The sequence below is a fragment of the Saccostrea cucullata genome, unplaced genomic scaffold, assembly GCF_032062105.1.
Source record: "Saccostrea cucullata isolate Sc308-1 unplaced genomic scaffold, CSIRO_AGI_Scuc_v1 ctg14913, whole genome shotgun sequence".
NCBI classification, from domain to species: Eukaryota; Metazoa; Mollusca; class Bivalvia; order Ostreida; family Ostreidae; genus Saccostrea; species Saccostrea cuccullata.
The window spans coordinates 1,288-15,278 of NW_026919693.1; the positions used below are offsets into that span (position 1 = coordinate 1,288).

At 33.7% G+C, this 13,991-nt stretch overlaps 1 protein-coding gene across 1 annotated transcript; it reads right to left on the bottom strand.

The window, feature by feature from the left end:
- Positions 1-3,475: 3,475 nt before the first annotated feature.
- LOC134236107 (arylsulfatase B-like) lies at positions 3,476-13,478 on the bottom strand (the record flags this gene model as incomplete). The annotated part of the gene is made up of 8 exons (XM_062718290.1): positions 3,476-4,264; positions 5,909-6,062; positions 8,836-8,968; positions 10,249-10,371; positions 11,235-11,351; positions 12,037-12,149; positions 12,954-13,113; positions 13,359-13,478. Coding segments are annotated over 8 exons (1,644 nt in total), but the record flags the coding sequence as incomplete, so codon positions are not given.
- Between the last annotated feature and the right edge of the window lie 513 nt (positions 13,479-13,991).

A 13,991-nucleotide genomic window follows, 5' to 3' on the forward strand; every position in this document is an offset into this window, starting at 1 on the left:
ATATATAGAAAAAAAAATATTTCGGGGGTTCAATTCAAATGATGTATAGACTTATTCTATTTTTTAAAACTGAAGATAATCCATGCATATTTAAGTCCGCAATAAAAAAAGTGTGCATATTCGAAGAGAATGACTAAAATCGTTTACTTTTAGTTGCAGTATTTGTTTTTTTAAACTCACAAATTGAAATAAAACAGGATAAAATTAATGAATCTGTACCACAAAATTGATCCCTAAGGTTAATAAGGTTCCAAAGTTGTTTATTAATTTATATATTTAAAAAAAAAAAATAGAAATTCCAGCTTTCAATGCATTGTCTATAGCGCTACCAAGTAAGCAAGATCAGCGAAACATTTTAGCGCAATTTGACGTCATTTTAATTGTGATGTTATTGTGTTCAATTGTGACGGCAGTCAAGGGTATTGTGACGTGTCTGAGTCGACGCTGCGTTAAAACGTATGCGCAGATCAAGTAGATCGGGCATCGTTAAAAACTTGCAAATAATTTTGGCCATTTTTGCATTTTTTAATTTGTATAGACAAAGCTTTATTTAAAAAGTATGTTTTTTTCAACTTGCCCAATTTAAATTTGCACATGCCCACCTATACTATGAGTAGGATGAAAAGGGCAAAAATAAAAGGGGTGGGGGGTTTCCCTGTATAACAGTAGCAGTTTTGAATGTTTCATAGTTATTATATTAATTTTTCCAGCAACTGGTGGACCACTTAATTCTTTTTGTGACAGTGATCCAATGTATGCAAACTATTTACCTTCAGCAACAGACAACCAAGACTTTGAAAAGGAATTTGTTTCCAACCCATTACTACACAATATCAGCCCATGTTTCTCCAGTATCAATTCATGTTCAGATGAAGCAAGCTCCTCCAGATGTGACTACAGTGTGATTCCATCATTTAGTCCATGCCCCAGTCTCAAACAGATGCACTTTTCAAAGAAAATCCCAAGTCATTCTCAGGAAATGTTAGGCAACATGAAAACAATTTTCACCGACTCAGAAACATTGTATGTGAATAAAAATGAGGATTCCACAGACTCCTATATTGATGAGCAATTCTCATTGCAAGACTTAGAGGAGGTTGAAGAAAACAGTGAAAGTGAAGAATTGTTCAATGCAGTAAACTCTATTTGTGAAAACATAGATGACTATGATCACAACAGACAGCTTGAAGGAGATGATATTGTAAGGGGAAGTAACACACTGCCTGAGTTCTGCAGTGTTCCTCAATCCTCGGGGTCAGACCACCAAAGACTCTCCCCCTTTCCTATTTCTGGAAATGACTTGACACAGGACAGTTCCCTGGATGATTTTCTTGATAGCGTGCTGAGAATGGGAGGAAATCTGGGGGACACCACATTTGATGAGGAGCAGGTAGTTGATGATTCTCTTTTTGATTTCTCTTTGATTAATGACGACTCTTTCTTCCAAAATTGCCAGCTTTTTGATGAGCTTGACAGTTAAAATGCAGAAGAAAAATGTTTGGGTGTATTCTAGTTGCATGATGTTTATTTTGTTTGTGTCCTAGTCATGTTCTTATTTATGGTTGTACCTGTTATAGACATTGATAATATTAATGCTAAATTTTCAGTACTGGCAATCATTAGTATCTTCATCGACTAGAATTGCAAATTTGGTAAGTTGAGCAAGCATGTGTAAGATACATTTTGTTAATGTATGCATGTGACTGTAGAGAGCATGAAACAATTTCTGCATGTACGATTTCCTAATAATATTTATATTGATAAAAAAAATATGTATATCAATAAACATTTTGATAAACTTACTTTTCTTTTTCATGTTTTTGCATGGTTATGTTTAGAGTCCTTTGAATTGCATGTTCACCAAATATTTAACTTATCAATCTAAAAGAGAAAAAAATATTAAAAATGACAAAGAGGAGTTTGTAACCTTGTTCCAAAAAGGAAACTTGACCCAAAAAAAAAAGTACTAAGAAATCCCAAATTTTTGTGGGGAAGGGGTGGTGATTATTTTCCAGATATGAAGAGACCCACTAATTCATGTCCACTATGAAATGTAAAATGTTACATAGATTACATAACTATACTCAACAATTCTTTATCAATGAATTCAAACCCCCATAACCCCCGAGTATTTCCTCATATCACGAAAATTTGACTACAAAAAATGTGATTTTACATTATATCAACTTTTTTTCCCCCATCTTTTTATAAAATTATGAATGTTTGATGTCTGAATAAACTCTGTCCATCTGTTTGAAAACATGTTTGCATTTATACCGTATATCCGGTAATCTATTATGCGGTGATCTATTTTTCGCATTTTTTGCGACCATTTTTGATTCACAAAATTTCCAACACGCAGAAATAATGTCAGCTATAATGTGACAAACCATTTAAAGCAAAAAAATCTTTAATTGTAAAAAATAACTTACGCAAAATAAAAACTGTTGTAACTTGCCCCATTTTCGCAAAATTTCCAACACGCGAAAAAAAACCGGATATACGGTATACTAGAGAGGAGGTCAAAATTAGCTATGAAAAATCATAATCTATTTTGCACCAGATCTGTTATTTATTGCATAATACCCATTTAGTTGTACACAGTTACATGTAAAGTCACTATTATTTGAACACAATATTTTATTCTATGTCTTAAGAATATATCATCTCTGTCCTAACATTTAAATAAATCTCTCTCTCTCTCCATATCCTTTATGCCACTTTACCTGTAAATAATTGAAAAAAAGAGGTTCATCAGCCACAATGCTCACCAATTATACTTTTCTGTATGCATTAGATTTGAATTTTTTCCCACCATGAAAATTTATAAACCTATATTACAAATAATTTAATAAATATGATTCTGCACTATCTGAGGATGATTGCATAGAATTATGACTTAGAGTCTTTCTTTTCCTGAGAAGATTTTGATAGATTTTACTATAAAATCCGAAGATGTTTGCATATAATGACTATAAATGGGACTAGCTGTTCTAAATTAATTGAAACAAGGATTTTTTAAATGTAAACAGAGAGATAGATGGACTAAGGACAAACTTCAATCAGAGTCTTCTGCAGGTGAGTTAAATAGCAGTATTTAACAAAGTGTTCGATAAAAAAATATGAAAATAAATGTACTGCTTTAAACATTTCCCTGAAACCTGACTTTTCAGCAGTATATTGCATAGAATATAAAAATAAGCATAACATACATGTATTGCAGTTCAAAGTATTGAGATTCTAAAGCTCATGAGCAAATATATGCTTAAGTATTTATAAAAGTACATGTACAACTATAATAGTTAAATTTAAATGTAAAGCTCAGAGGTTTCAAAAGTACAACCATTTAATACAAAGATTATTTTTTAAAAAGTATGGTTTTAAAAAAATGTAGCACATGATTTCATCAATATCAAATTCAGAAAATTTCAATATTCTCTAAAACACAAATATAGATACAAAAGATAGAAAAATAAAGTGTTTTGCTAAAAATATTTGGAATGAAAATCACATCTTTTAATTAATTAGTCTGTCCTGCTATTAATCCAGCCATGGCACCCATATGCCTCCATGTTGACGTGGGTTTCCAGCTGGGTCAAATGGCTTATTTCCAGGAGGTACCATCATGGTTTTCTCATACAGTTTAATTTTGTCCATCAGTTTGGACACAATATCCATATGACTAGCTGCTATGTTGTTGTATTCACAAGGATCTGATGGTATATGATACAGACATGGAACTTTATTGGCCTGACAGTTTGTACTGGCATTGGAAGGCTTGGTTCCACACTGAATTTTTACTGGTGTTCCAAGAATGGAATAAAATGATGGAGGTTCAAACTCCATTTCCTCTACAAGTCTCTTTCTGTTACTTAGTTCAGAAATGTCAATCCTGAACCTATCATTTTTATTAGAGTCTGTAGAGACTTGGTATGGGGGATACCAACCATCCCAGCCCATTACAGGCCCATATATTAGTTTGTAATCGCCCACTCTTATAGCCCCTGTCTTGTCCAGTGGGTCTATGTTATGCAGCATTTCATCTCTGACAGGCTTGCCATTAGTTTGTAATACCTTCCACTGGTCTACTCCATACAGATTCTTAAGATCCCCTGCTTGGCCCCCAGCAGCCGTGTACAGAGTTGGTAACCAGTCTGTCACGTGAATCATCTGATTAGATACGTAACCTTTGGACTTTAACAGAGGACTGGATATAAAGCCAGCCCCTCGTACTCCTCCTTCCCAAAGTGTGGCCTTGACACCTCTAGAAAATAAAGTGCTTTACCATAGGTTGGAAATTTTCATTGGTGATCATCATCAGTCAAATGTCAAAAGGTCAAAATTGTTGGTACTCAGAGGAGATTCTTGTCACAAGGAATACACCTGTGAAATATGAAAGCCCAAGTTCTAACTGTTCTTGAGCTGTGGCCAAGGAAAAAGTTTTTAAAAATGGGTTTAAATCTGAGGTCAAGGTCAAAATTCTTTATACCTACTGAAAGGTCTTGTCAGAATGAATACACATGTGCAGTATGAAACCTGTAGTACAAACTGTTTAAAAGTTATGGGCAAGGTTAAAGTGTGGAAGCTTTTTTGCAAAGATGGGTCAAACTTTAAGGTCAAGAGGTCAAATTTGATGGTACCCAAAGAAAGGTCTTGTCACAAGTAATTCACCTTTGAAATATGAAAGCCATAGCCCCACCCATTCAAAAGTAATGAGCAAGGATAAAGTTTTTGTGGTAAAACAGATTGACACACGGACAGAGCAAAAACTACAACTGTCCAAATGGGACAAAATACCCCCGCTGGGTTTTTCAGAAGTAAGTTTTTCCATAATAAAGATATGTATCACACCTGAATTATGAAATTTTTCTTCCAGTGACCTTGAACTTCCCCAAATGACCTTGGATCAAGGTCATGACACACCCTTAGGTCACGGGCAATCTTTGTGTGAAATGAAAACCTACCAAGTTGATCCATAAAAAAGATGTGGACCGGACACAAATTTTGAAATTTTTCTTCCAGTGACCTTGAACTTCCCCAAATGACCTTGGATCAAGATCATGACACACCCTTAGGTCATGGGCAATCTTTGTGTGAAATGACAACCTACCAAGTTGATCCATAAAAAAGAATCGGACCGGACACAAATTATGAAATTTTTTTCCAGTGACCTTGAAGTTCCTCAAATGACCTTGGGTCAAGGTCATGACTCACCCTTGGGTCATAGGCAATCTTTCTGTGAAATAAGAACCTATGAAGTTTATCCATAAGAAAGATATGGACCAGACACAAATTTTGAAATTTTTTTTCCAGTGACCTTGAAGTTCCCCAAATGACCTTGGGTCAAGGTCATGACACACTCTTAGGTCATGGGCAATCTTTGTGTGAAATGACAACCTACCAAGTTGATCCATAAAAAAGATGTGGACCGGACACAAATTATGAAATTTTTCTTCCAGTGACCTTGAAGTTTCTCAAATGACCTTGGGTCAAGGTCATGACATACCCTTGGGTCATGGGCAATCTTTGTGTGACATTAGAACCTACCGAGTTTATCCATATGAAAGATATGGACCGGGCATGAATTGTGAAATTTTTCTTCCAGTGACCTTGAAGTTCCCCAAATGACCTTGGGTCAAGGTCATGACACACTCTTAGGTCATGGGCAGTCTTTGTGTGGAGTAGTAGTTTCTAATGTCCCTCCGTAAGAAAGATATAGACCGGACACGTTTGCACAGACAGACGGACAGCTAAACAGACGGACGGGCAAGATGATTCCTATATACCCCCCAAACTTCGTTTTCAGGGGGTTTAACTATATACCAAATTACCCCTGAGTATTCCATTATGGGGGAATAAAAATATCACAATATACATCAATTTCCCAAATGGTTACTTCTTATTTTACCTTAGAGGAAAGTTGCTGGCAGCATTACCATCAAACCCATTAGCTGGACCTCCATTGTCTGTTGTGAAAACAATGATGGAGTTTTCATACATTTTCTTGTCTTTAAGTGTCTGCACAATGGATCCAACAGCATCATCCAAAGCAGAAACCATAGCTGAATTGAAGAACAGATTCATAATGTTCTATAAGATTGAAGAAGGCATTTCAGTAATGTACATGGTACTACATGTATATGTACATGGGCAAACAATTTGTTAGATGATAATTTCATGGCTTTTTTGAGAATGTTTACAAGGGATAATTACCATGTGATTTAAAAATCACAAATAAACTTTGAAATTAAAATAAATGACCATTTTGTTAGGCAAAAAAAAAATTAATCAATAGTTTCTCAGGCCAAAAAAATCAGAGTTTATTGCGGCAGGCAGGCTTTTTTTTTTTAAGCAGGATTTAGTCTACACCTTTTTTAAAGTCATTTGTTCAATTAAATGATAATATCTCTACTTATTCTTAAGTTTTGTTCTCTGAAATTAGTAATAATATGTATTCAACTTTAAATAATGTTATTCCAAACATTTATTTAAAAGTTAATCTATAAAATACTTTAAATTTAGAAGAAAGATATTGTTTTTCTAATAAAAACGTTTTTCTCAGCATTTATGACGAAGGCAATAACTCGATTTTCTTCTTGAACTGGGACAAATAGAAAATTGAGTTATTTCCTTTTTCAAAATGTCAATAAAATTGATCAATGCGGCCGTTTTTGAACTGATGCGGCGGTGCCTGAGAAACTATTGATTAATTTTTTTGGGCCTTATGCATAGTAAATGTATCATCAATGGGTTTTATTTAGATAAACGAATTTTCCCACAAGATAGACCCTTTTCCTATGACATATTTAGCCTAGGAGTTATTCCCCTTAGTGCCATCTTGTTGGGCAACATTTACAGATCCCTTCATTATTCAACCAAGTTCAATTTGTTATACTGGTTTATACTGAGGTAAAGATAACGGTATTTTTCTTCTGAATATATGTTTGTTAAAGCCTCTATTAAAGGTACTTGGACACAGATGTGAAGTTAATATTTTCTCTATAATATTACAACTTATATATTTTAATAGCATTTCACACAAAAATTAATTAAAAATCTTATTTCATTTCAAAGTTATTAAAACTTTAAATTTTTTGGCGGGTTTGATTGACACATCCTTGCACTTTCACAAATTTTAACTTTATTCTTAATCCTTAGGAAAAGTGGCAATCCTGATGTGTATTAATTAGGGATGTCAACGAATATTCGAATATTCATTCGATGAGTTGATATTCGAATATAAATTCATTATTCGAATATTCGGACTTAATGTATACAAGCATCAAAAAGGAAAAAAATCTGGCAAAAACTTAAGTTTTATCAAAAATTAAATCAAGTTCTTATCGTCGACCAACAATAAGATTTTATTTAAAACAAAATTAAAAGACGCTCCTCTTTGATTACCTTAAAGATGTGAAGAGTGTGTCTATTAAAATAATATAAATTATTCATTTGATCATTTAATTAGAGGTATACCAGTTCTTAGAATTAGTTTGTATTGCTGAAAGGACAAATTTTTTAGCAACACACCTGGATTCCTTGTTTATGTATACACCATTTAAAGTCATTATCAAGAAATTAATTAGCTAAAAGTAATTGCTTTTAATGTTTCTCCATTAGATAATTGTTCTGTGTGGTATAAATCTGAAGGGTTTATCAATGTACACATTGGTAAGACGATTAATTAATCTGGAACTTATTAAAAGAATCTTTTGAATTTTCGTGGGGAACATTTTCATTATATTTTGGATGTAAGGTCTTCATATATTCTGTATAATATTTTAAGAATATAATTATAGTGCATTTACAAAACTCTACATGAAATATTATTCCAAATAATGACATAAAACGTACAAATTGCTTGACATAAGAGTGAAGATATACATGTATACATATTATAATACAAGATGTATATTTATTTTATCGAATATTCGAATATATTCGAATACTACTATCGAATATTCGAATATCAATTATTGACAATTTTGACATCCCTAGTATTAATGAAAAATATTAATACTATAATCCAGAAAATTTAGACTAGACAAGTACTAAAGCAAAACAAACACACAATATATTGTCAGTCCGTGCAGATGTGGTGAACAGACTTTGGCGATTTAACGCACCCGATGAATCGTAAACACAAAACAATAACATGTTTACAAAAACCTGTGTACATAACACAGGTTTGATCGATTCACAAAACTCTGTACTCAATGGAATGGCGATACTTGTGAAGTAGTTCTGCATTCTAACATTTCTACTCTGAATAAAATTATTCTTCTTGATATAAGATTTAATATTTCTCATTAATACACATCAGGATTGCCACTTTTCCTAAAGATTAAGAATAAAGTTAAAATTTGTGACAGTGCAAGGATGTGTCAATCAAACCCGCAAAAAATTTTAAAGTTTTAATAAATTTTAAATGAAATAAGATTTTTAATTAATTTTTGTGTGAAATGCTATTAAAATATATAATTCGTCATTTTATACAGAAAAAATGAGAGAATATTAACTTCAAATCTGTGTCCAAGTACCTTTTAGTTTAATTCATAGTTTAAGATCATTGTAAATATCCCACCCCCATATATTTCTTGCATGCAATTGTTTAAAATTGGTAGCTCAAGAGGTAAATTCACTTCTTTGCCCTACAAGATGGCAGCTAAGGGGAATAACTCCGAGGCGAAATATGTCACAGGAAAAGGGCCTATTATCAAGATATTTTGGCCTCCCTGACTTTGTCTGTACCTCTGGTGTAGAAAACTTACCTATACCGGTACTGAGAAAGATATCATTATGTTGAATTTAAAGCTAGAATAATTTAAGATTTACCTGCATATGTTCTTCTTTCTGTATTTTTGATGTGTGAGAATTTCTTTATGTACTTTGTTGGGGCCTGGAGATTCTTCCCACTTGGAAGATTTCCACTGTGGACAGCTTGGAAAGGCAGGTATAGAAACAAAGGCTGAAAATTTATTAAACTTGTCAGTTGTATTCCTATAACATACTTCTTTACACAGTTTTGTCATTTTAAAAGCTTGATGTAAATATTATTATAACTGGTATACTGTAAAATCACAAATTTTCGTGGTTTGTGTAAAAACTTGGTTCGTGGGGATTTGAATTCATGGAGTAAGAATTGTTGAGTTAGATATTTATGTAACATTTTTCATTTTGTGGTGGATAGGGTCTCTTTATATCTCGAAAACAACAAAAATTACCCCCCCCCCCCACAGAAATTTGTGATTTCACAGTATTTTAATTAAAAAAGAAAGGAACCAGCATCTTTCTCTCTTAATTTTTTTAGCTCACCTGAGCTGAAAGCTCAAGTGAGCTTTTCTGATCACATTTTGTCCGTCGTCCGTCTGTCCGTCTGTCTGTCTGTCTGTCTGTCCGTCTGTAAACTTATCACTTTTACGACTTCTTCTCAAGAACCGCTGGGCCAATTTCAACCAAACTTGCCACAAAGCATCCTTGGGTGAAGGGGATTCAAGTTTGTTCAAATGAAGGGCCACGCCCTTATTCAAGGGGAGATAATTGGGAATTAATGAAAATTTGGTGGTATGTTTTAAAAATCTTCTTCTCAAGAACCATTGAGCCAGGAAAGATGAAACTTATGTGGAATCATCCTCAGGTAGTGTAGATTCAAGTTTGTTCAAATCATGACCCCCTGGGGTAGGGCAGGGCCAAAATGGCCGACCAAAGTTTTACATAGAAATATATAGGAAAATTCTTTAAAAATCTTCTTCTTAAGAAGAGCAAAGCCATAATTGATCATATTTATATGGAAGCATCCTCAGGTAGTGTAGATTCAAGTTTGTTCAAATCATGACCCCGGGGGGTAGGGCGGGGCCACAATGGCCGATCACAGTTTTATATAGAAATATATAGGAAAATTCTTTAAAAATCTTCTTCTCAAGAAGAGCAAAGCGGTAATTGATCATATTTATATGGAAGCATCCTCAGGTAGTGTAGATTCAAGTTTGTTCAAATCATGAACCCCGGGGGTAGGGCGTGGCCAAAATGGACGACCACAGTTTTATATAGAAATATATAGGGAAATTCTTTAAAAATCTTCTTCTCAAGAATAGCAAAGTCATGATTGGTCGTGGGACTATTTTTTGGATTTAAACTTTTCAATAATAAACCAATAGCTACTTTTTCCTAGCCACAGTGCTCAGGTGAGCGATGTGGCCCATGGGCCTCTTGTTTAAGGAGGGGGATATTTCTTGACTCTCGTCTTACTTCTGATGTGTTATGTTTCTGTATGATCGTGTTGGCCTCTTGTCTGAACAGGTCTGTGGAGTATTGCCCGATTCCTGAAAAGTCTACTGTTGTGTTTCTCCAAAAGTCAAAGCCAAAGTATTCCTGGAAAGCAAAATATTCTTTTCAATTTTAAGAGTTTAGCATGCACAAAATAGTTTAGTGTGGAATTTCAGCTATCTATAGCACAAAATCAAATGTGAAGTCACAAGAAACAGTACTTAATTTTACAGTAATGTCTAGCTGCAATAATGTAGCCCTCCCCCCTTTTTTTGGGGGGGGGGGAAGAAAACATCAGATAAAAAAATTGGAGAGGGCTACATTATTGCAGCTAAGTAATGTCATACACTGTGTGTAAAAATTTAAACTTCAATATTGATATATTATGTAAATATTAAAATAAATGCAAATGAAATACCAAGATAAGTTTATTTTTTCACTTCTTTACATCAATTTTTAGAATTCTGTTTATAGTGCAGTAAAACTTGTTTAGTGCGAACACGGATATAGCGAATTCACAGATATAGCGAAGTTTTTCTGGGTCCTCGGCAAAATTCTTAACAAATCTTTGTAAAAATTTACGGTTATAACGAACTCTGATATAACGAATTTACGGATATAGCGAACTCATTTTGAGTCCCGATGAGGTTAAATATAATGAAATTTACATCTTTTATAATGAACTTTCAAAGATCTTAAAACTTGCTAAATTGAACTGACACTATTTTCTTGTAGCATGTGTATATAAAATTCAATTCATAATAAAACCTTAGTTATCGACGATATGTTTTGTAATATTTGCTTCCCTAACATATTTGGTAGTAATACTTGAAGGAAAACATTCATATTGCGAACTCGCTCTAAATGTTTATAAGAATTCGTTATACGGATATAACGAATTACGGATATAGCGAATTAAATTCACAGGTCCCTAGGACTTTGCTATAACCGAGTTTTACTGTATGTACCTCATTGGCCTCTGATGTATGATCATAATAGTCTCCACATCCAAGATAATAACCATAGTGTGTCTCAAAACCTCTGTACAGGGGAGTAAACTCTTTTTTGTGAAATCCAAGATGCCACTGAAATAAAGATAAAGCAAAATGATACAGGAAAAAAGAGTATAATAAACAATACTTGATATCGCGATTACTAAACTTAGCGGATCTCTTTCGCGATCAGAGACAGCAAACGTCTGTTGGGTGGGGACAAATGTGCTATTGAATACAATGCAAGATCGGTCATTGTAGAGTTTATAAGGATATATAAGTAAAAAATCCTGGTGGAATACTTTGCTTAAAAATAGCAGAACCAGCCTATTAATTTTTGAGACGAGCCAATCTTAAAATGAAAAAACAATTTTAATGATATTTTTAGCTAATCGAACTTTTCTTATTAAATTTTCATTGAAAATCGTCACATTTTAAAGCTGATAAATTATTCTTACTAGTAAACTTTCCTTAGTTGACAATCTACTATTTGGAGTCCAATTCTTTGCAATACATTTTTCTTTCAGCATTAAATTGATCGAATCATTTGATTGTTACTACTGTAAACAATGTCATGTGTCCCCAAAATCTAGAGCTTGCTTGACTCTCCCACAAAATAGCGGTAGTAAGTTAGATAACTGCAAGATACTCACGATATTACGTATTGAGAAAATCAGATTTTCTCCCCCTTGCCACCACCAATCCATCACCGCTTTATATTTTTTCTGACATAGAACTCGATCTGATATACTGGGACAGGAACATACTAGTGACTGACCTTTCCAATCATGTGCCGCCTATAGCCAAGTTTTTGGAGGTACTGAGGCATTATCGTTTCGTTTAGGGGTAGTCCATAGGGCTGAGAAGCGACTATTACTCCCGACTGGAGACCTGATAGAATAAACATTCCTCATTTAACACTCCATCCCCCAATCCAAAATATTTTTTAATTAAAGTGAACTACAATCTGAATCTATTTTTTAAATACTGTAATTGTACAACATTTGCTGACATGGAAATAATGACAGAATTGTCACGTTATTAATACATGTAAATGGCAGTTTCTACTTGTCAACTTAGTTTCTACTCGTCAACTTTCTGAGATCCATTTTGGTAATTTTTTCTAAAATGAGGAACAAAGAAGTTAAAGTCAGATAGAGCTACCTGGTGTGTATACATCACTTATTTTGATCCTTTGGATTAGTGATCTAAAAACCTCTGGGTATTTCTATCATGAACAATCCTGTATCCTTATACATTTAAAATACTGTAAATAACTTCTTTTCACAAGAACTTTATTTTGGCATAATTACGTGAGATAATGAGCGTGGGAAAGTTTCATTCTTACATATAAATTGGTATTCCTTTTGATTATATAGAGAAATAACAACAATTTGTGAAAATTGTGTCTCACGTAATAATAAACAGTCAATGACTATCTCGCAAAAGTAGGTGTTGAGAAAATTTAGTGATCTACAGTAGTTATATATTCAATTAAATTATACCTGATTTAGTTCATTGATATGTACTTATCTTATTTATTTTTATTTCAACAGGCTTATAATCCTTTCCCTTATTTTTATACCTGGTATTTTTGTCCTGCCATTGAACGAATAGAAATTGTGATTCCGTAGAATTATGACCCTGTCAAAGAATTAAGTTATTATGTTTTCATTAATGGAACCTGATACACACCTGTTTGAATGGGGTGCCTTCCAGACATCAGGGCCCCGCGAGTGGGGGTACAAATCGGGGACACGTAGTAATTATTAAGAATTATTCCTCCATATGCCAAACTGTCTATGTTAGGAGTGGGGATCTGGGTTGATCCATGGAAACTCACATCATTATATCCCTAAAGAAATAGCAAGATACAATATATTACATGTTCACAGGATTATAACCTTACAGAATACATACATCTATTACATGTTCATTTCATTATTGCTCTATGTAGTAAGAGAACACACAATGATTTATAATCCAACAGTTTGAAAATATACTAACATTTTCACTGACTTGTACTGATCTTTTGTGTAAAAGTAATATTACCAAGACTTATTCTCTCAAGTAATTGTAGTAAAATCAAAATGTCCTTACCAAGTCATCAGCCACTATGAGGATGATATGTGGTCTGGTTGTAGCTGCCGTTGTAACATTACACAAAACACTACTGAACAGAAATGGAAGCAGTGGTCTAAAGCATTTCTTCACCATTTTCTACAAAAAATGTGTGAACAATTCTAGTAAGACATATACAGAGATGATCTATTCAATGTATTTTTTTTAATTTATGTTATGTTTCGTCTTATTAAAAAGAGCTATTGATCCGTGTTTCCTAAAGGCAACAGCTTGAAAATCACATACAATGTAAGAATGTCAGACTGCTCGGCCCAACGACACCTCGGCCCAACGACTCCTCGGCCCATTGACATCTCTGCTTCGACGGCTCGGCCCAAATTTGAAGACACCTCGGCTCACATAAAAGACACCTCGGTCCAAACAGAAATATATTATTTTAATAAAATATATTTATTATTTGTGTTGTTATATATCTATGAAATGCAAAAGAAAATTAATTTGATACATTTGTATTCTTCCAAGACGGCAAATTGACGGTAATTAAAGAAAGACGATCCATTAGTAATTTGATTATAGGTGCTAATCATTAAACAAACAAGAAGACGCAGTGCATCCTTTAGAGTCTCGAGCGCGTGTCATAGGGGGTGGTGA